Raw genomic sequence first — 22887 nt, forward strand, 5'->3', positions numbered from 1 at the left:
CTGGACCATCTGTTTTCTTACTTGCATAACATTCATGTTGTGTTTACAGTAGTTGTTAGCACTGAAGAGTGATACTGGCTGAGAATTTAATAAATTTTGGATTTACAGCAGCAGAGGACAGCAGCTGAAAAAGATCAGTCAGCTCTCTGTAGACCACTTGAAATAGCTGAGCTAACAGCAATGAAAAAATTTTGAAACTAATAAGGTGCCAGCTGTCTCTGGAGAAATAGAATGGGCCTTTTATTGAAATACCTCTCTCATTTTTTTTTTCCCCCCTGTACTTTTCTTTTGTTGATTCTAGGTCCTCTAACCCAGCCTGAACGTGTGCAACAAACAGATTTAGCCAGCACACTGGCAGTAGGTCTTGGTCTGCCAATTTCAAGAAATAGTGTTGGGAACCTTATACTGCCAGTTGTTGGAGGCAAGACAATGAGAGAACAACTACGTTTTGTGCACTTGAATGGGTTCCAGCTTAGCAGGTTGCTGCAAGAGAATACACCTGCATATGAAAAAGGTAAATCAGCTATAAAAAAATGTTACATAGATACTGAAAGAAGATTTTTAATTAAACAGTTTGGACTTTCAGATTCAAGAGTATAGCATGATGCTGCAAAGTAGCTGTTCATTTGAGAGCAATATTCAGAGAAATGATACTGAGTTCAATCTTTACTGTAACTTACTTTGATATACTGCCCCTGAATACAGCTTTTTTAATGACCAGTAATACTCCTAGTAGGCAAAAGAGCAGAAATAATGATGAAGGACTATGATTAAAGGAAAACTGCCAGTGTGGTTAAATCTCAGTGGTTTCATAACTGCTCTTTGTGAGGTGTCCTACATAGGGCACTTACTCTGAGCTATTTGGAGAATTAGCACAGCGGAGTGAATTTTCTAGTTTAAATAAAAAGATTCTTCAAGTAAAACTTGGAAATAGTTTAGGGTAAGTTATCTTTTTATTTCATTTTTAGGTACAAGTTTATTTGGAGTGAGAACCTAGAGAACTGCAGAGTTGCTTATTAAAAATACATGCTTGTGTGTTTGGAGGAAAGAGTAAAAAACAAGTGGAAAAAATAACCCCGATCTAGCAAAATGTAGTATTTCGTTAAGAAGCACGATACAAACTGCAATATAAATAAGGAAGTTAATATGATAATTATGTGAAAAAGTTGAGTCAGAGGATGGAGGAGAATATTTTACCACAGACCTTAGAAGATGTTGTTATAAAGTGGCTGTGAAGCTTGTCACTTGATTTATGATCTATTGAATCATTAAAATAACCAGATGAGAATGCAGAGCTGTGTTGCAGCTATGAATAATTAAAATGGATAGCAACGTAAATTTTAGCAAGATGATCATTGTGGGTCAAGAATCAATTATCTTTCAACAACACAGCTTCTAGTTGTAACTAAACCCTGTCCAGGAACTGAACCAAAACTGCCGCTTGTGGTAGCAATGTGTCAATAGCAGGACCCATGCTCCAGCTACTTTGATATTTTATTTTGGTTTTTTTTTGCACAGATTTCCTCTCTTAACCCATTTGTCAAGTGAGGAACTTGCCCTGTTGGGGGAGTTCAGGATATGGCTGTGTTGCTGAAATTTTTATCACAAAAGTCCATCTGATGGTATTTCTTCACACACTGGTAAAACAGACTGAAGTTTCTACCAGCTTCTGGTTTATATCTTCACAAATAGTCTTGTTTTTGTTAGGGTGTTCTGGGTGGGCAAGACTGTTGCTTCATAATTTGGTCTGTAGGATTAAGATTGGCAGGGAAAAGTTATGTGCTGTTTGTCTAATGTTGTTTGATTGATGTGGATACTTCAGGCTGTAGAAATATTAAAGAAAAGGTCACTAACTCAGTGACTAATATATGTAATTTAAAAGCGTGCATGAATGGCCTTTTGTTTTGCATGGTTTTTAAGTGAAGATGAATGCCATCCCACCTATCCCACTACAGGCACACACACATGTATCATATCTGTTGTGATTCCTGTAGAGAGTTACCTTGCAGAGAAGTGATTATATTCTGTAATCTGATTCGTGTTTGAGAAGATTGCCCTGTTTTTAAAAGGGTTAAAAAGGAGGACTCTGGAAACTACTTAACTGTAAGCCTCATCTCTGTCCCTGGTAAGGTCATGAAACAGGTCCTCCTGGAAGACATGTCAAAATACATGGAAGACAAGAAGGTTGTTAGAGGCAGCCGACACTGCTTTGCTAAGGACAGATTGGGCCTGACTTAATTTAGTGTCCTGTGATGGGATAAATGCATCAGTGGACTAGAGAAAAGCTATGTTTGTTATCTACCTAGACTTCTATAGGGCCTCCCTCAACATTTCTGCTGCTATTGTTAGAGTGATACAGGTTTGACAGGTGGACTTTTTAATGAATAAGAACTTGGATCCATGACCATGTCTGTAAAGTCAGTGGCCCAGTGTCCAGTGGCTCAGGAAACCAGTAATGAGTGGTGATTTAGTGAAAGATGTCTGTTTTCACAGTGCTAGGGGGGAACTAGATGATCTTTAAAGGTACCTACCCTTTCAACCTGAAGCATTCTATGATTGTAAGTTGGGAAGCTGAAGAGGGAGAGTTGCCCTTTGTGTGAGAGAGGCATGGAGCTCTGGGAGTGGATGTCGAAATGGTTGAGAACTTCTGGGTCAGGATTAATGCACAAACCAATATGGGCAATGTTGTTATGGGTGTCTAATACTGACATTGTGATTGGGAAGAATTAGTAAGTTTTCAGACAGCTAGAGGAAGCCTCATATTCATCGTCCATGGTGCCCATATGGTGCTTCAGCCATCCTGTTGCAGTTCAGGCTAGATAACTGGACAGTGTGGCTCAGCTGCTGGGCTCATGTGATTGTTATCAGCAGCACAAAGTCCACACAGGCCAGTACCATTTAACATCTTCATTAATGACCTGGGTGATGGGACAGTGCACCCTCAGCAAGGGGAGGACACAGTACAAAACTGGGAGAAGTGCTTGATGCAGTAGGTGGGTCTGCTGTCACTCAGAGGTACCTTGACAGGCTGGAGAAATGGTCTGACAGGAACCTCTTAAAGTTCAGCAAAGGGAAATGCCAAATCCTACACTTGGAAAGAAATAATCCCATGCATCAGTACGGATTAGGTATTGACTGACTGGAAAACAGCTTGGTGGTGAACCACCAAGGGGTCCTTGGGGCACCAAGCTGAACACCAGCCAGCAATGCACCCTTGTGGAAGGAAGGCTGATAGCATCCAAGGCTGAATTAGGACAGTCATCTGCAGGTCAATCCTTCCTCCTCTCAGCTGTGAGGAGCCCCCATCTGGGGTCCTGTGTCTGGTTCTGGGCTCCCCAGAACAAGAAATAGTGAGAGCAGTGAATGGCCATGAAGGGTGATGAAGAGATTGAAATGTTTGTCATGGAGAGGCTGAAGGTGATGGGACTGTTCAGCTTAGATAGGCGAAGACTCAACAGGGTTCTTATCGATGTAAGTAATGTGTGATGGGAGGGAATAAAGAATATTGAACCAGGGTCTAATTGGTGGTCCCCACAAAAATAATTTGCTTGAATTAAAGGAACTTTTTTTATATAAGGCTTGTCAAGCACTGGAATGAGTTGCCCAGAGAGGCTGTGGAGGCTTCACATCTGAAAACATGCAAGACCTGACTGGACACAGATCTGAGCAATCTGCTTTAGCTCATCCTGCTCAGAGCCTTTGATTTTTATTTGTATGACATCTGGACACTCATCAGAATTGTGCTGACAGGTCTTGAGCTATATAATTTCTGAATGCCACAGGCAAGGTCTGCTACCAGGTTTTTTGAGGGAAAGAAATCTGAGAAGATAAGTCAATTAGACATCTCACTCGCATTTGCTGCTGCAATTTCAAGCTTTCCAATGCAGATTCTCAGCTAGTAACAACTGGTGGATCATAACATTTCAGTTGAATGCTCAGAGAAATGTCTGTGATTGGAGTTGAAAGTGAAAGATACTTGCAGGGATAGCCTAAGCCTTGATACTTCAAAAAAAATTATTATTATTTTCAACTCTTGAGGTCAAAAACAGTAAGCTTTTCTGAAGGGGAAAACATGGGATTCCTGTGGAGAGTATTTTAATTTACAGCACAGAGGTTATGGCACCAGCTATTAGGACCATGAGGATGATGACTGAATCAGTCATAGTAAGAAAAGTTTCATCCATTGTAAGTTATAGCATAACATATACATTCGTTTTGGGTGCCATATGAGTTTCCTTTTTAATGCAGTAAGATGAAGTCAGACATTGATTGAGTTGAATCACAGTCAGATGGGAAGGCAGAATGACCTTTATAAGCTGTTTCATGAAGCAGCCATGTAGTTCCCTGGATTCAGCTGCTCCGATGTTAAGGGTAAAGTGGAACAGTACACAAAAATATCTTCAAGTGTGTTTTAAATATATCTATTAATAAAGAGCAGAATGAAGGCAGGTCAGTAACTTTCTTTTCCCCCTAGTGTTTGTTATACAAACATGCTTTCTCTAGCCAAGAGGTAGTACAGCATTTCATGGGACTCAGATTTTGATTTATTGAGATACAAAAGAATCTTCACAGTTAAATCTGTCTTCAAGTAAATAAAATTTTACATGAGAAACTTGAAGCTTGACTAAGGGCTTTATTATTTTTAAAATAACTTTTTGAAAAATACTAATAAATGGTAATGTCAGGCCTTAGTTTTTCTTTTGATAGAGATGGACACGTGCAAGTAAGGAAGAAGTAAGGAGAATAAAAACAGCTGGCAAAAATGAGGAAGCTGAAAGAAGTATCTAAAAACACACTTTGGGTTTTTGAGCAAGTTCATACCTCAGTGTAAGGTAGGCAGCTCTAGGTATCTAGCAGTGCTTTCCTCATGTTCAGAACTTCTCAACATGCATGTGAAGGTTAAACTAGGACTTTTTTTGAAGGGCACTTCACTGTGGACTGAAGAGTCATGCCTGAGAACAAGTTGGATGTTGTTATTAAAATGAGTGCCTGTTTTTCAATTTGGGACTGATCCTGAACTTTTTAGGTGCATGTGTTGATTGAAATAATTTTTTTGTTACTGTGACAGTTATGTATTGAAACTGGAGAAGTCACCTTTACATTATTCAGTCTATTTTTAGAACTCTTTCTAAGTGATTGCTGCCTGTGACTGTAACTAAGTGCAATTGTTGTCAGACAGATGCTTGTGAAGCATAGCCATCTGCTTGTGATCAGATGGTAGTGAGGCTCAAGCACAAATTGCCAATGTAATTCTGTGAAAGTAAACCATTGCTAGTGCTTTGGGAAATGTGTAACTGGGCAAGCTCGCTTTGGATTTTTCTTCAAGTTTAACTTGTCTTATAAGTATCCCATGCAGGAGTGACTTTCCAGTGTTACCTGCCAGTTACCAACAACTTAGTGCCTGTGACCCTTCTTACTTTATACTTCCTGTGTACAATTGTGCCACGGAACAGGTATCATAGGACTTCAAAGGGAAATTTGGTAACTGTGGTCCTTTATTCCTGTCTGCAAGATCTTTAAATCATTCACTCATATGTGTGTTTGACTAAACAGTCATCTTACATAACATGGGCAGAATGAGTTTGGTGGGCAGTAACATGGAAGGAGGTAGATGAGAATGAAATAAAAATGCTAAAAGAAATGAAGAGGGAGACTGGGCAAGAAGCTTGAAAAGTGAGCAGAACAGGAGCAGAAGATGTGGAGGGAATTTATTTATGTATCAAAATACAGCTTGAACTCATTTCAATGTTCCGTATAATGAAATAGTGTCATGTCAAATCTCAGTTTGATTAAAGCTCATTTTAGATGATCCTTTGTGGATGTTCTCAAAAGTATGAATATTTAACTCTTATTTCAAGCATACTGTTAGAGAAACTTTGCAGGGAATTCATTTTTCAAAGAGCTACAGGAGGGAAATAAAATCATCCATGTGTCCTGGCAGCTCTCCTGATATGCCAGTATTTGCTGCTGGCTGAATTGTACTTTCTAGCAGATACCTGAAAGCCTCCTGCATCGCAGGATCAGCATGCTTTGGAGTCTGCTAGAAGTCCTGGTAGAACAGACTGGACACTGAGTTAAACATTGGTTTCTAAAATTCTCACTTTGAATTCAGTAGATCACAAAGTGTCTTGTGTGATAAGAGACTTACAAGTGGTAGGCACAATTCTTTCATGACTGTGCAAGAATTGTGAATAGACATATTTCATTCATCTTCATTCACTTGAAATAAAATTAAAAATGATTCTGGATTTAATAACGTACTTTTGCTGAAAAGGCTTAACAAAAAATATAGTGGTTTTTTTCCACGTCTGATATACTGTTCATCTACCAGGAGTAAAAATGAACTATAACTTAAGACTTTCTGACACCAAAGTTATTTCAGTTATTGCTTTAACCTTTACTGTCTGAAACTGTACAGCAAATATATTACCCTACCTTTAGCTAAGAAGGGAAGAATTGCAAGTTATATAAAAATTTCCAAGTTGACCCTTTTACACTTAGGTTATCATTAATTTTCAAGTGAAATTGCAGGGAAATAGCAAGGACTATTAATCTGAAGTGAAACTAAACATTTATTTTTTGCAAGAAATACAGATAAATGTGAATGTTCACACACAGCATAATGTTCAGTGAGATGCAAATTTTTGAAAGTTACACTCTTGCTTTCCATGTGTTGTCAACTGAATTTATATTGTGAATACATACTATACTCAGTGATCAGTATTTTAAAAGCAGAATCACAGATTGGGTAGGGTAGGAATGGAACACTACAGGTCATCTAGTTCAACCTCCCTACTCAAGCAGGGTCCCCTACAGAACTACTCAGGAATGTGTCCAGACAACTTTTGCGTATCTCCAGAGAAGATCTCTGCAACTTCTCTGTGCAACCTGTTCCAGTGCTCAGTCCCCTGCACAGTAAAGAAGTTCTTCCTCATGTTTAGGTAGAACTTCCTGTGTTCCACTTTCTGCCTGTTACCTTTTGTCCTGTTTCTTGGCACCACTGAGAAGCATCAGACTCCATCCTCTTCACACCCTACCTTCAGATATTTGTATGCACTGATAAGGTCTCCTCTAATTTGTTTCTTCTTGAGGCTGAACAGGCCCACTCCCTCAACCTTTCCTCACATGAGAAATGCTCCAGTCTGTTAGTCATCTTTGTAACCTTATGCTGGACCTGCTCCAGGAGCTCCTTGTGTATTATGTGCTGAGCAGCCCAGAACTGGACACAGCACTCCAGATGTGCCTCAGCAGGGCTGAGTAGAGGGGCAGAATCACCTCCCTCGACCTGCTGACAATGCTCTTCCTGCTGCACCCCAGGATCCCATTGGCCTTCTTGGCTACACAGGCACACTACTGGCTCATGGACAGCTTGTTGTTCACCAGGACCCCCAGGTCCTTCTCCACAGAGCAGCTTTCCAGCAGGTCAGCCCCCAGACTGTGCTGGTGCCTGGGGTTATTCCTCCCCAGGTGCAGGACCCTGCACTTGCCTTTGGTGAATTTCACATGGTTCTTCTCTGCCTGTCCAGTAACCTGTTGAGGTCCTTCTGAAGTACTGCAGAGCCCTCTGGGTTATCAACCACTCCTTTCAGCTTTCTTGTCAGCAAACTTGCTGAGGAGGCATCTGCCCCTTCCCGAAGTCATTGGTGAACAAGTCAAACTACACTGGATCCAACATCGACCCTTGGGTGACACCACTAGTGACAGGCCTCCAACTAGACTTTGTGCTGCTGATTACAATCCTCTGAGCTCTGCCATTCCATCAGTTCTCAATCCACCACACCATCCACTCATCCTGCCTGCACTACCAGCTAATGCAGTGTGTGTGTCTCCTTTCGTGTTTCTTCCAGAGATTGACTAGTTGATCGTTTCTCACTCAGCTTGTACAATATGCCCAGGATAGTCAGTGGTTCCAGTGGAAAGCATTGATTTTGGTGTTTTTGTTTTTTTTTTAAACAGCATCTGAAGCATTTGAATTGTTTGTCCTGGAAACGTTTTGCAAAAGCGAATGGATATTTAAATAAGTTTTTCAATTGTTAGAGGTCTTGACATTTTATTAGGTTAGAGATTAATTGCTTTTATTCTGAGTAACTGGCTCATCATGGTATTGCTACAGGAAGATAGTGTGATTTGTAGGTCTGAAAAAAGCTTCAACCCTCATGGGAATTATATATTTTTATATATTATACAAGCAAATATAAAAATATGATCACAACTCTAATTAATCCTCTTTTGTTCATGGATCCTTTTGCTTCTTTTCTTTTCTCCCACCCCCCAGATCCTGGATATGAACATTTTAAGATAGCAGAAAAATCCCATGGTAATTGGATCAAACTGTATTTAGAGGGGAATAATTCAGAAATACTCTTAAATCTTGGCAAAAAGGTCCTGAAGCAATACTTGGAGGCCCTCAAGACTCTGAGTTCTTCACTAAGCAAACAAGTGGCACAGTATGACATGTATTCGATGATGGTGGGGACTGTGATCATTATGGAGGTACGAAAATAGATCTTTCACTGAAAAGGTTAAGTGTACAAAAGTAAAAGTATCTTGGTTTTGACGATTTAATATATACACTTACTGGTCTTAAAAATTACTGAGTATGAATTCTTAGAGTTAGCTGACATTCTGCTTGGATGAGGTTAATACTCTTTTTAATGATCTGGCCTTTCTAATGATTCAAGAGCGCTTTTGATATGAACTACTAATGTTTTGGTGTAGCCAGTTACAGTAAATATGTAGATGTGCTACAGCTTAAATTGCTCCCCTATTAGTTAGCCTTCTATTTTTGAGTAGCTTTACTGCATTTAAAAAAAAAAAAAAGTCTGGCAAGTAAATTCCTACCCATTCCTCTTTATGTGACATTGAGTGTAGCTGCTCGAAACGGGCAATACCTTATATGGACAATTTTCACAATTCCAGGAATTGTTCTTCGTGCTGATGGGTTTAGATCCCTGAAATAAATACTTGCTGTGAGGTGCTGGATTGCCACGTTGTATCTCCCATAGGAATAAAGATAAGATATGCCATGTCTGGAATTTTAAGTGGATTTCTTCAACTGATCTCTTGGGCAAAACTCAAATGCTGGAAATAGCCTCAAAAGCCTGGAAATAGTGTAATGCTTTGAGAACTGTGCTGAAGGAATAGCATGCCTGGACACTGAACTTCTATGTACTAAAGTTTGCACTGACCTTTTAGATTACAAGGTTGTCAACTTCTGTGAGTAAAAGCATTTTTCCATAGGATGGAGGTACCTACTACAAGCTTAGCTTAGTCCTTGAATGTGGTGCTGTACAAGACTCTGTTACTGTTCAGTGCCTGGAATAGATAACAATATGTGAGCAGCTCATTAATATTTGAGTCTCCTCTGTCCTGGCAGGGCTCTGTGCTTTGTCTCCTATGCACTGCTCCCTGCATACAGAGTACTTCTGAAATGGCTTTGTGGTTAGACTGCTTGGTGGGGTTTGTTCCTCTGCTGATCACCTCACAGGAATGTGCCCTTGGGTAGATGAGATGGCAGGTTCTGTTCCTGCTCTATGGATGGAGGATCTGGAGGTGGGCAAAGTTCAGTGCAAAGCTGAAGTGCTTATATTTCTTTTTTGTTCCTTTGTTTTGGAAACCCATGGATTCAAGCTGTGGACAGCTGAAGCAGTGGATTATTTTTTATCTTCTGAAATGCTTGTAGATGCTTACTGTTTCTAGAAAACAAATCTTAGGTATTATACTCAGTGGGCCTTCGTCAAAGACACATGCAGCTTACTAACCATGGAAATGTTCAAATTTTCATTGAGCAGTGTGTGCTCAGCATCACTGTAAGACTTGGTGCAAAGAGGCTGGAGTTTTTTATTTTCTCCAGTGTAATACTCAAGAAACTGCCTCGCTTTCCAAAATCTTTTTGTCGTGATATGTGTTTTCCACCTTTGCTGAATAAATAACAGTAGTGACACTCACATGTCACTTCAGACTACACTGTGCTAGAAATGCTGTTTATCGGGTGAGGAGGATACCTCTGGGACATGGACTGATAATACTGCACTTGCTCAAAAGACCTAAATTTAGTTTTGTAGATAACTAGTGCCTTCCTGCCGTGAGTGCTGTCTTTGTTGTAGTTTTAAGGGCTGTGTTGAAATGTAAGACCTAAACCAGTTCGATACTCTGAAACTGTATATTTTCATAACCAAATGAAATGTGGAGTAGAATATGATGAAACAGCAGATGAGTGCAATGCATTTGATATTTTTTGGTCTACTTTACTGTATCTCACTGTAATGTGGGAAAAATTTAGGCAGAGACCTTCACAAGTGGCAGTGAAAGATTACAGGTTGGCAGTGGTCTGTTTTTATCTTGATTTGTTTTAATCTTGCCCTGGCAGAGGCTGATTGAGGTCAGCGTAGTCCAAGCTCCATCTGTTCAGCTTGCAAAGCATTTTAGCATGTGGCTGAAGTTTCTTATTTTTTGTAAAGGTTTGTACAGTAGCAGAAATTTTCATTGTATTATTCATTTCCACTGCTGCAGTTACCCGAGAGAAAACTTGGAATTCTGCCTGATCTGTGTGCAGGTTAGAGCAAAGTTAAAGTAAAACCAATAAATCAAATTAAGATGAAGAGAGAGGCACAAAAAATAAATACTGGGAGAATTCATAATCTTGAAATTCAGCATACACTTGTGTGATAGTATGAGAACTTCCCCTGGTTTGAGAAGCTATTTAACTCAGCAGGATCTCATATATGTGTATCTGTCATACAGGAGGTGAATTGTCTTTGACAGAGTGCATGTAACTTCAGGCATTTACAGGTGACAAATAATGGGTCAAATTTGTTTGCTTAGGAACTATTTTGATGTTGGGAGCTCTTACTTTTACAGGGAATGAAGTTCATACATCTTATCAGTTACCACAGGTGAGGAGGCAAATGGTAATTTATTAAACTCGGGAACCTGTGTGTCCAAGCCCTTAATAAATGAAAACACCATCTTGGATTCTCCCATTTATATGGTATTATCTTACTGGGGGAAAAAACCCCTATATAGTTCTTCACAGGTTTTTTTTTTGATGAAGTATGTGTACTAGCAGAGTGACATGGATGACTACAACATAATTTTTTTTGTGAATTCTCACTGTATGTTTTAACTAACCCCAATTTTTAAAATATTAATTCCCTATTTTTTTTTTCTAGGTTCTGCTGCTGCTTTTGCTCAGTGTTCCAAAAGCCCTGAGCAAGCGGGCAGAATTTGAAGTGCCCCTCTCCCCTCCACTATTCTCTCTGCTGTTTTATTTGATGTGTCTGATGCTGTGTGCAGTTCATGTCATTGTATGCACGTCAGCAGAAAGTTTGTGCTATTTCTGCAGTATGTCCTGGCTTACAGCAGTTGGAGTGATGATGCTGATTTCTGCACTCATGTGTGGTATTTTATCTGCTATTGCAAAGATCTTTGAGAATTCCCGACTTCCACTGAAGGTGAGAGCGTGCATTAATTATGGTTCAAAATGTTTTGCTTTTCATGGTGTGCTTTCAGTTAAAATTTTGTTGAGTTTCCTCTCTGTGTGCCTAGAGAAATTTTTATTTTGTAATGTAATTTGAGTAATTTAAAGTTGTAATTGAAATGGGGTGTTTTCACTGTGGCATGATACCGATTGTATAATAAAGATTACAGAAGTGCTTGTTTTGCCATTACTTGAAGAAATGTTCTAAATATTGTAAAATACTTTGCAGTTGACTTCATGGGATTGGGAACAGTTATACTGTATACAAATTCTATGTTGTTACACAGTGATATTTCAAAATTGCAATTAAAGCAACATGATTAACAGGTCAGCTACAAATATCTGCTTTATCAAATCAGAGAAAGAAGTTTCCTCTTGGGTATAGCTGCTAACAGAATAGTCTTTGTAAGTGTAAATCACAGTTTGGTTTTGGTACTGAAGGTTTTGTGTCAAAGTAGTAGTAATGTTTTGCTGCCAAAGCTAGTGATGCTTATGTGGGTCTTTTTTTAGAGTCAAATGAAAGGTGAGGGTAAAATTCATCAACATGAATGGAGAAATCTTCTGAATGAGATGTCTAGTTTTACAGTTTGTTAACACAGTTGGTACGTAGGGGTGTGCTGTTTTTTAAGTGGACTCAGTTCACTTTTGCCATTTCTGATCTGTTCTGCTTAGGGTTCTTATTGGCTTTCTGTATTTTATTGTGAACGAGGTAGAAATTAGTCTTAGAAAAATAATATGGCCTTGGAATAATTCATGCTTCTGTGTGTTCTGTAGAAACCTCACGTTTACTTGCCTGTTTTCCATCTTGTTACCAGTTTTTCTAATTTTAGTGGACAGTAGGAATCTAAATATGATGACTTTCTAGACCTGCATAAAATTGACAGACATTCCACTTAGTAGCATTGAGACCAATGACAACAGGTGATAGTTTTTTTTTTCTCCAGGTGGATAGTCTCAAAGAATCACAGAATCATGAAATGGTCTGGGTTGGTAGGGACCTGAAAGATCATCCAGTTCCAAACCCTTTCTCTGGTCAGGGATATCTTTCACTGGACCAGCTTGCTCAGAGCCCCTCTAGCCTGGCACTGAACACTTCCAGGGATGGGGCATCCACAGCTTCTCTGGGCGACATGTTCCAATGCCTCACCACCCTCACTTGAAGCAGATCAGCTGCTTCAAGTTGATAATACACAAATGAGGAGGTTTTCAACAATGCTTTCCAGGTTGTGTGTGTGTGTTTGTTTTTTCAAGGCTGGGGCAGATAGAAATAAAAAATACTCGATTCTCCATCCCAGGTCTGCCTGTGATCAAATTCCTACTTGAGATACGTCTGAAAATGTAGGAAGCTTAAGTATGTCTTATGAAGTGTAGGTAATAGTAATTCTGATTGGGGCAGACATGACTTTGTATTCAGACCTGTAGAAATACCCTTTTGTCCTCCTGTCTTCTGTCCTATTCCATAGGTGACTGGATTGCAAAGTCAAGTAGGCTTCATTCCAGTCATGGATAAAAGCAGTGACCTGGTTTTGATTAACATTTTTACCAGTTTGAGGGCTACTATAGAATGATATTGTGGGATTTTTTTAGGGTCACTGCTTATACAAATATAGAGCCTGGAGAAGGTGAAAGGAGCAGCGTATGGTCTGGTGCTGCTTGCAGTGTGGATGTGTCCCAAACACTCACCTCCATTTTTCATCCCCTTTTTCAAAAGAATACCTAGACTTTGGGGGAGAAACTGGTTGTCTTTGTATGCTGTGTGCTGATCCTGAAGGGCCTTCTGCCCTGAGTTAGGAGTACCGCTTATGCTAAAGTAACTCTAAATCCGAGAGTGTGTGACCACAGTGCGAATCTATGGGTGGGGCCCACTTCTGAAAGAGCTCTGAAGCCCTGATCTTCTGATGGCAGGAGTAGAATCCTGAATCATGGTCTTGCCAGTTAAAAAAAGCTAAAAAGCCTTTTCCAAGCTCAAGCTGTACGATAAAATGTAGGTATTTTAGAAGTAATTAAGATAAGCTCTCCTGTTAATGGCTTCAGAGCTTTTTTCCTTCAAATTGTTTCCGTTCACATCTAAAGATTTCTCTGAAGTGCTTCTCATTTGTAATGCTTTTTTTCCCACTGTGGCTGAATATAGAAACTGATTACCAAGTTCATGAATTTTCTGAAGACCAGTGCAGGCAGTGTTAACATCTGCTTCCTGACTGTTATTTATAGCTTCTGATTGCTATGTTTCTAGCAGCACCAGTCCCTTCTTTTAATGATACTTAAGGCTTTAAATAGTTCTGCAGCCCTTTATGAATCCCAGAAAATCATCAAAAATTTTAACTTTTTGTTCGTAGCCTCACTGTAATTGCTTGGTAGTTGACATAAGTATGGTGTTTACTACTACTAGTTGTGGTTTTTTTCTCCCTGTTTCTGATAGAAATAAAAACTAAGCTTTTTTGAAACTAGAACACAAAAGTTAAAGCTTGTCAAATACAGTTTTTGAGAATTTTCATTATGCAGAATTATAGTGGTTTTTTACTGCATAAACAAATTGTTCCTCTTTCAGTTTATTTTGAAGTACCCTGTTCATCTTACAATATTTTTGAGTTTCCTCCCCTATGTGATATTCTTGGTTAAATGAACAGTGATACATTTTTATGGAGTTACATCTAAAATTTTTTAGCATTTTTTGACTTGAGGAATTAAAAAGATGATTGGGTGATGTCTTTACCAGATAGCTTACAAAAATGATCCCAAACTGCTATAAAAATGTAGCAGCAAGTGTCATCTGTAGTACTTTGCCATGGGAAAGTTACCACCACAGGGAATCAAGACTGGATTCAGAGAGCTCAAGTATCAGAAGGGAGCAAACTGCTAAGTGTTTAGATTGTCAGTGATGGTGGACATGAAAAATAAAATGTTTCTTATCTGAAAAGTGATTGCAAAATTCCGCAGGCATTAACTGTGGATGGTTAACATTACAGAAGCCAGATAACTGGAATTGGACACAGAAGATAGACTACAGGAGGTTTTATTTCAAAGTGAAGAAGTTTTAAAATTTACTGGTCAGAGGTTCACATACTTTATCATTTATGGACTGGCATTTCTGCAAGCTAGCAAGATGTGTTCAAAGACAGGGCAAGGGGTCAGTTTCTGTATTAATTACTAATGCTGGTACGTCAGTTGTTAAAACTACCTTGGCTTGGGAGATGATATGCTTATATTTGAAGCCTGGGACTTATGCATTTCTGAACAAAAGAGTCTGTGTTAAGTGTGTTTGCCAAGATAGCAGTGAGAATCATACAGGTCTTCTAGTGTCTGGAACGACTGCTGAGTTCCTGAGGATTGGACGTGTTCAGCAGCTAGAAAGACAGAGCTGTGAATAGGCAGAAGTAAGACCTACATTTCTATGCCTTTAAACCACATCTAAGAACTAAGTACAATCTAAATAATCTAAGGTCAGACTGTATATGACACTGGACTCGTGATGCACCTAATAAAGCACAGTTCATATATAGGGGATTGCCAGTAAATTTAGAAAACCTCAATGGAGATATTTTCAGAATTTCATAGATTATCAAGGCACAGATTATAATTTGCAACATAGTTTTTGATCCTGCATAGTGACTTAACTGATCTGAAATGTGGTTTATCAGTAAATGTCATTGGATTTTATTCCTTTGATGTGAATGTAAGAATAATTTTTTTCTCTTTTCACTGGAATTGTGAGAGACAAGCAGGCAAGAAATACAGATTTTGACTCTGGGACATTTCATGCCAATGCCATCGTTCTCATGAGAGTTTTGTATATTCCTCATTGATAAAGCATCAGTTCTTCAGTTTTCATATCAGTTGCTGACAGCAACCACATACAAGAGACCAACTGTTCCATAGATTTTCTGTTATGTCTTATAAAGAAGATGAATTATATCAAAGACTTGTTCATTGTCATTTATTGGGGGTCTCAGATTTCTTTGTCTCTTCAAGCAGATAATACTTAAATGCTCATTATTTAGTTAGCCAAGATCTTTAAGGTCAGCATGATGGAATTATTGGAATTTAAACTTTCTGTAGTTCAGTCATGTACTGTTCTTGTCTCAGCTTTGTGAATTTCATGCTCTTTGGTCTTTGCACAGACTACCTTGTCCTTTTATTCCAAATACCAGCTTATGGTATTTGCTTTTCAGAATAGAGTACTAAACAAACCAGAGTGGTCTCTCGAGCACCAAAGAAATATCAAATACTAGTAAATTTAGATTGGCCCTCAGCATTTTTTTTTAGTTTATTAGTATTTTTCCTCCCATTATTGTTGTGTGTAACCCCATGGAGACTTTTTTGGTTGTGGGTGTTTTGTTTTTTTTTTCTTTTTTAAAGTGAAATGACTTTGGTGTAATGTATTCTTTAACAACAGAGGAAATGAAAGGGCTGTGAATAGGTAATAACTGTAACTATACCTCCTGCATTCTTTCACATACATCTCTTAAAATTTTGATTTTGCAAAAGTTGTTTTCCCCAAACCAAAATTCCAGAGAGGGTTAACTAGGTTCTTGCATCAAGTGTGTTTGTTGTCTTCTCCATGTTACATGGTCCTGCTTATTAAACAAATGTGCATATGCTGCTGTCAGTAAGTCATAAACACAAGACAGAATTGCATCTAAGATGCTCAGAGATACTTGTATTGTTTACACCTGCTTTCTTGTTACCTGCTCTAAGATTAATGAGTTTCGATAGTCTTCTAACATTTGATTGAAACAGTTCAGGAATTGTAGTACACTGTGCATTTTTCAATGCTAGTATTTTCTCTGTGAATTTTATCTCTGTGAATGTTCACCATGTTTTTTTTGAAGTTTGTTCATAGGTCAAATGTGGGAGGATGATGTGGTTGAAATATACAGTTAAAGAAATGAATGTGACAGTAGGTTCAGAGATCTTTGTTCTGAAGTAAAAATGGCATGCAGTAGTTTCAATTTGGCTTTTAAATCATTATCAGATGCTTAAAGTACCAGTTTAAGAAATAGTTTGTGATATTCTCTAATAGAGCAAAAATTGAGAAAATAAAATGGTAATGGATGATTTCGACTGTGTTTTTCTCAAAATACTTCACGAGTATGTAACCCTATTTGTTAAGGTATGTTAGGGGGCTCAGTCAGAAAAGTGCACTGACTGGCTCTTGCTTATGTGTAACTGGCTCCTTTACCCCTTCTCCTCTCACTTTGCTCCCTGCTTCCATCCTATTCCCTATCACCCCCTCTTCCTCACTTTTGACACCTTTCTGAAGCATTGCTTAAGGAGTTGGTCAGATATCAGATATCCGTAATACCCGTGGTCTGTCACTCATGCCTTATCTGTTATAAAGTCCAGACTGACGCTCTTCAGAGCTATGCCTGTGATTTCCTAATGGCCTATCAGTTAATGGCTGAAGAGCTCTGGTCATCTTTGTGCTCTCCCTTAGTGCTTGTTTATCATGTTTGTGTTTCTCTGTGGTCTTTTTATGGCTTTCCCTGTGTGCTGAATGGTTCTTTACAAGATAACATCAGTGAACTTGTTGCTCTCAACTTCCACATGCCCTTACCTTCTCTTTTTAGCCCTGTCATCAAGGGCAGTGATGATGAGGCAATGCCAATTATCTGCTGAGAACAAGAAATCAAACTAATGGAGGCATTAGACAAAAAATATTGTGGTTTTAGATAGGCACAGTGTGTGAAGTAAATAATAGATGGGTAAGGTTTAAAGGGGATTTTAAGCTAAGCAAGGTTAAGGGGTGCCATCAAACAGTAATTTTTGTTCATTTGAGTAGTGAACTCACTCTATTGAGTTGAGGATATCACAGGTTTAAACTATTAGAAAATTACCTATTTATATCTCAAGTTTGATTTCTGCAGGATTTCTATTTTTACTTCTACAAATGTGCAACAGAGAGCGAAGTTGTTTAGAACCTTATGTCACAGGATGGTAGGGAATCTGCACAGTTATGATTGTTCATAGAGAAGTTTGAGCCCTTAAACAGAATGCAATATAAAAATTATTACTATGTTGTAATGCTAACTAAATATGCTACATTGAAATGAATCTTGTTTAAGTTTTTGAGATTTGTTAAGATAGAAATAACTTGTCTCATGATTTATTTTGTTTTCTTAGAGGAAATTGCTGTAAGCACGCTGTGAATACTTACACAAGAGAAATTTTTACACCCTTTCACCACTCCTGTGTTTTGTTTTTTTGTTTTCAGAATCCAGCTGTGTCCAGTTCTAGTTGGTCAGAAATAGATGTGCTGATTCTGGCTGGAACGATTGGCCATGTTTTGAGTTTGGGGGCAAGCAGTTTCATAGAAGAGGAACATCAAACTTGGTATTTTCTTATCAATACGCTTTGTTTGGTGCTGTGTCAGGAGCTTTGTAGAAATAATTTTCTTCTAAAGGAGTGTGACCCTCAACATAGCACCAATGTGAAGCAAAATTTTGATAGTCTTGGGGAAACCTCTGATTGCAAGAATATAGACATTCCAGCAGCAGATAATTCAAAATTGGACAAGGCCACATCTTCATCTGAATTCATGAAAGGATCACATAAGTGGATAAGCTTAGCAACTCCATGGGTCATCCTTATTTGCTGTCGGCTGCTTCGATCCTTGAATCAGACAGGTGTCCAGTGGGCTCATCGGCCAGACTTTGGACATTGGTTGACAAGGTGGGTATATCTGATTTACAGTCACACTTTCTGCATTATTTAAAAATTAACATATGCTTCATTTGGTGGAGTACGTATGTATTTCTGTGCAGTCTGTGATTAGAACGTGCTGCAAACATGCAAAGCAGATAAATGGGGAGGTAACATAAGGAGTTTTTCACTGCTATTTCATGCAGGAGTGATTCCTTGTGTGCTATCAGTAGTTTATAATCTTTGCCCTGCGCTATGACTTATCTAATTAATGCCAATTATACACGATAGGTCTATCAGAAGCAAAAAGTAAATATTTTCCATATGTAAGTCAGGAGTGTCTGGTTTGAGAAATTAAAAATCGCTTAATAGAATTAAACCCTTGAAATTAAGACAGGAAGGTTCTGCATAATTCCGAATGTTATGAAATCACAGGAGAAGATGCCTCACATAGAATTTTTCCTTGTCTATCACAGGCTTTTAACGTGTGGGTGGAAAACTGAAGGAATTTTTTGAGTGTAATATGATAAACAAGAAGAGGAATTTTTTATAACTTGAAGTACACCAGAGGAGAGGTTCTCCTTTTTCTGATACCTCTTAGTATTTTGCAGAACTACAGTCATTATTCAGTGATAAAAAGTACGTGATGTTTGAACTGTCTTCTGTACTTCAGTTGGTGGATGGAGAAGCGATACCTTGTGACTGCCTAGTCAAGGTTTTGCAGACAGCAGATGAAGAGGCTGTGCTGTGTAAGATGAATAGATTTCTTGCCGGTATCTTACAACACAGGGATGAAATGTCATTCATCATTCATTAAAAATGACATGAGCAAATGGACTAATATGAGACTTGTTATTTATTGGCAACCCCACAGGTGAAATGCTCATTGCTGTGACAGGCATGAGTGCTGAAAGACATGAGTTAGGAGGGAATTTGTCACATTACAGCGGTTGTTCTATTCCGGAGCTTTCACCATGCATTTGTGCTCTTGGGATGAGGTGAGGGATTGAGGAAAGAATGTTGTATTTTCAACATCAACTCCACATGATAGATAACTCCTTCGTTATGAGCTAAGCCAATGTGTGAGCAGGATGAGGCGTGATTTGGTGTGACCATGAGGATTTTTACAGTTAATTCTGAGCATCTGCCTAAAAACATCCTGAGCCAGATGTTTTCTTCAGACTGTCAGCCCTTTTCTTTGGGATGTGCTGATGCCACAAAGGCATGAAACAAGGACCTGATACTCTTGCAGCTGAAAAATTGTGTTTGTTTCAGATATATGCTTTTACTCATGTGGTCCACTAGGAATGTTTACTGACTCTTGCAAATTTTATCAGACTTCTAAGAATTCTGTATGCATGTTTGGACTTCACTTCCAAAGATCTTGCTTCAGTTTAATGTGCTCCTACCTCTGATTTCATGGTGCTTGGTATGCCTGTAGAGCAACAAAACGTATTCCAGCCTTGGGCTGTAGGGTCTCAGGGAGATAGCACAGGTATAGAGCATAGTCTGCAGATAAAGCAGATGCTTCTAGGGCTTCCTGATTTATAACAAAAGCTGGGGAATCCTGGAAAATCCTGTATACCTAGCTCTAACACTTACTACCTGTCAGGAGCTTCCAAGCAACCAACTCACATAAACCCAAGGCTTTTTACACCTGTTCTGGTTTCCTCTGGGGTTCTGTTGTTGTTGTTATTGAGGAAGGAGTGGGGAGAAGGGAGGGAGGAGGCTATTTTTGTGTTTCATTTTTGTGCATATAAATTGGAATTTGTGTGAATTTGAATATGTCCATATCTTTCTCTGTACTGAGTAACCCATAACTGGACCCAGGGTTGAACACCAGGGAAGAAACAGCCTTCCTCAGTCTTCTGTTTAATATTTTTCATGATGCAGCTCCAAATACTGTTGGCTGTCTTTGCTCCAAGGGCACACTGTATGCTGATTATCAAGTCAAGAGTTCATCAGTGTGCTCAGAGCCATCTCTGAAAAGAGGGTTGGCCTCCAACCTGTCCTGATGTGTGTAGCTATTTGTTCCAAGGTGCAGGACTTGCCTCTTGCCCTTGTTGAACTTCATGAAATCCCTGATAGGCCATTTCTTCAGTCTGTCGAGGGGCTTTGAATGTCAGCAGACCCACCTACTGTATCGACCACTGCTCCCAGTTCTGTGCTGTGTGCAGACTTTCTGAAGGGACACTCTGCCCAATTGGTCAGGTCATTAATGTAGACATTAAGCAGGATAGACCCCCATGTGAAGTCCTGGGGTTGACAGCTAGCGACTGGCCTTCAGGTGGACTTTGTGCTGCTGATGGGAACCCTGTGAATCCAACATTTGAGTAGTTTTCAGTCCACCTGACTGTCTACTTTTCCTGGCCTGGACCACATCAGATTGCCAGTGGGGATGCTATGGGAGCTGGTGTTAAAAGCCTTGATAAAGCACGGATAAACAACAATACCTGCTTTACTCTCTTCCACTGAGCTTGTCATCTCATCACAAAAGTCTGTGAGGTTGATTAAGTATTCTCCTTCATAAAGCCGTAACAACCTTGTTATTAAAGCTGTCTGCCTCCCCCTTCAGTAAGGCTGAAGTACAGCAGCTAGATATCAAAGAACCAAAAAGCTTCAAAATTTTACAGGTGAATTGCTCCGTGTTCTCTATCAAATTATGGCCTCACATTGGGTATATTTGCTTGGGTCTCAAAGCAAGAGGAAGAGAAAAGGTTCTACAGCTACAGTCTTAGGCTACAACTGAGCGTTTGGCTATAACAGTATATTGGAGGAGCTCTTGCCATACAGAGCAAGGTACTTGCTCTCTTACTCTTCCCCTCACTGGCCCTGCATTTTACCTGTTTGCATGTCAGTATAGTGAACTAAATAATTGAATAGATATGACTGGAAAAATAACTCAAGATGGCATGGGAAATGCCGAAACCCGCTGGGATAAGGGATAGGGTCACAGCACTGCGAATGAGGGTTCAGACACGGTCGAAGGTCTGGTGAAGCAATGCCAATTTATTAAGCAACTCAGAGACTTAAATAGGGTTGGTCTAGGGAAGGTTCCAGAACTGGGAGGAGCATGGGAGGAGCTTGGGATTGACAACTTCAGGAGAGAGGGTGATTGGATGATCGGGTATGGAGAGGAGGAGTTTGGGCGTGACCATGGGAAAGGGCCAATGGGAGCTACCTCTGCACTGCACCAAAACCTAGCCAATGGCAGGCAGAGGAGCGGGAAAACAGGGGAAAAGGCGGGAAAACTGAGGGAAGAAGAAGGGGACAATATGGTGGACAAATTTTAAAACAACAACAGGGGTACATAGAACTGTATAACATCATAACAACAAACTGGGGAATAACTGGGGTACAACAGACATATCCAGTGAGTGTCATTATTGGTATTGAGGTCAAGTCCGGTATTATAAAGTCCATTCAAGGGTTGTAAATGCGTCTCCACACTTCATATTTTTCTCTTTCCTCCTTATCGCCTCCAACATCTCCCCCTTCTTTATTTCTTTCAGCAGCGGCTGCGATGTTGGCTTCAATGGTCTTTAGTAGCATCCTTCGTAGACAAACAATCAAGCATGGTAAAACAACACAAACAGAGACTGAACCGAAAAGAAATAAAGCGCCAAGCATAATAAGTTTTTTAGTCCAAGGGGGAAAATTTGGCAACTGGATCCAATCGAAGAGGCTATCGAGGCCGCCTCCTCTGTCTTGATGAATTTCTCGGACCAATCCCTTAAGCTGGTTGATACTTTGATGTATAGACTCGGAGTGGTCCGAAAAATTCATGCAACACATACCCTCAAATTCCTGGCACCCGTGACCGTGTGCCAGGAGAAGGAAGTCTATGGCGGCCCGATTTTGTAAAGACACCTCTTTTAACTTCTGGGTGTCTTCGAGCAAGCCCTCTATCGCCTTGGTGGTAGCATTCGCCTCCTTGGTCAACCAGCATCCAAGGTGCGTTAGGAGAGAGAGGGCATGCGCTGTCCCTATCCCAGGGATAGGGAAAGACGCCCAGAAGTTCTTTACCCTGGACCATATATGAATATTGGAATCGCAATCCTCTGGGAAGGGCAGAGGAGTGGGCCAATACTGGGTCTTTCCAAGATTCAGATGTGGTGCAGGGAGAAAATCTAGAGTCCGAATTGGTTGGGGTGTCACTTCGAGCTTGGGTAGTGTTTTAGGGGCAGCAGGCTTGGAAATCGCGGGCTTGGCATTGGGGAAACGAAGGGGAGCGCCCATGGAAAATGAAAGGGACCTTTTGGTTCTTTCTTTTTGGTGCACTAATTGATTTTCAAAATAGAATTTAGCCGGATTGAATAAGGCGAGTTTTCCTATTGTGCAGGGACCTCCCTCTGGGTAGGCTCTAATCCCTGGCCATGCCCGATCCCCACACAGTAGGAAAAATCCCTTAGGGAGCCTCATGTTCCGTGGGACGTGCTCAGTGGGTACGGTGGTGGCCACTGAGCCATTACACCACGGAGAGTGTGTCCCTTTATAAATGGGTTTGGACGCGGTTACATTAAGAGGGGTAAACAGAATGGGTTGGGTGTAGCGGTGAAAGATAATGCAAGCGGTAGCGGGAAGCGAACCCAAAAGATCTATTTCTTGGAAAGGGATGTCTACGAAGGAGAGCGCTGCTATGGCTTGTGCCATGTTGGGGGAGTTTAATGGTAGGGGTCCCCGGACCCGCGTTTGTGATACAAACGCGGGCCATTCAGATGGTGAGATGGGGATCCCTACTAAGCAAGTTTTGAAGGGACTGCCTGCGC

The 22887-nt window shown here is 39.9% G+C and overlaps 1 protein-coding gene across 9 annotated transcripts in view; it reads left to right on the forward strand.

Annotated features, from left to right (window-relative positions):
- Positions 1 to 22887, forward strand: part of PIGG (phosphatidylinositol glycan anchor biosynthesis class G) — a 94629-nt gene that overhangs the window by 11596 nt on the left and 60146 nt on the right. For 6 of the 9 annotated variants that reach the window (XR_007902785.1, XR_007902786.1, XM_051777471.1 and 3 more), the window contains exons 6-9: positions 302 to 514; positions 8276 to 8493; positions 11172 to 11453; positions 17691 to 18148. Coding sequence is in view for 7 of the 9 variants with exons in the window: in XM_051777471.1 (XP_051633431.1) it covers positions 302 to 514; positions 8276 to 8493; positions 11172 to 11453; positions 17691 to 18148 (1171 nt within the window). In the remaining 2 variants the exon portion in view is untranslated. Of the gene's footprint in view, positions 1 to 301; positions 515 to 968; positions 1471 to 8275; positions 8494 to 11171; positions 11454 to 17690; positions 18149 to 18594; positions 18686 to 22887 lie in introns of those variants that run through there. The other 3 variants (XM_051777473.1, XM_051777474.1, XM_051777475.1) reach the window with 3 other exon arrangements.

This window comes from Manacus candei, unplaced genomic scaffold (assembly GCF_025592945.1).
Source record: "Manacus candei isolate 608988 ecotype Guabito, Panama unplaced genomic scaffold, ASM2559294v1 h1tg000010l, whole genome shotgun sequence".
NCBI lineage: Eukaryota > Metazoa > Chordata > Aves > Passeriformes > Pipridae > Manacus > Manacus candei.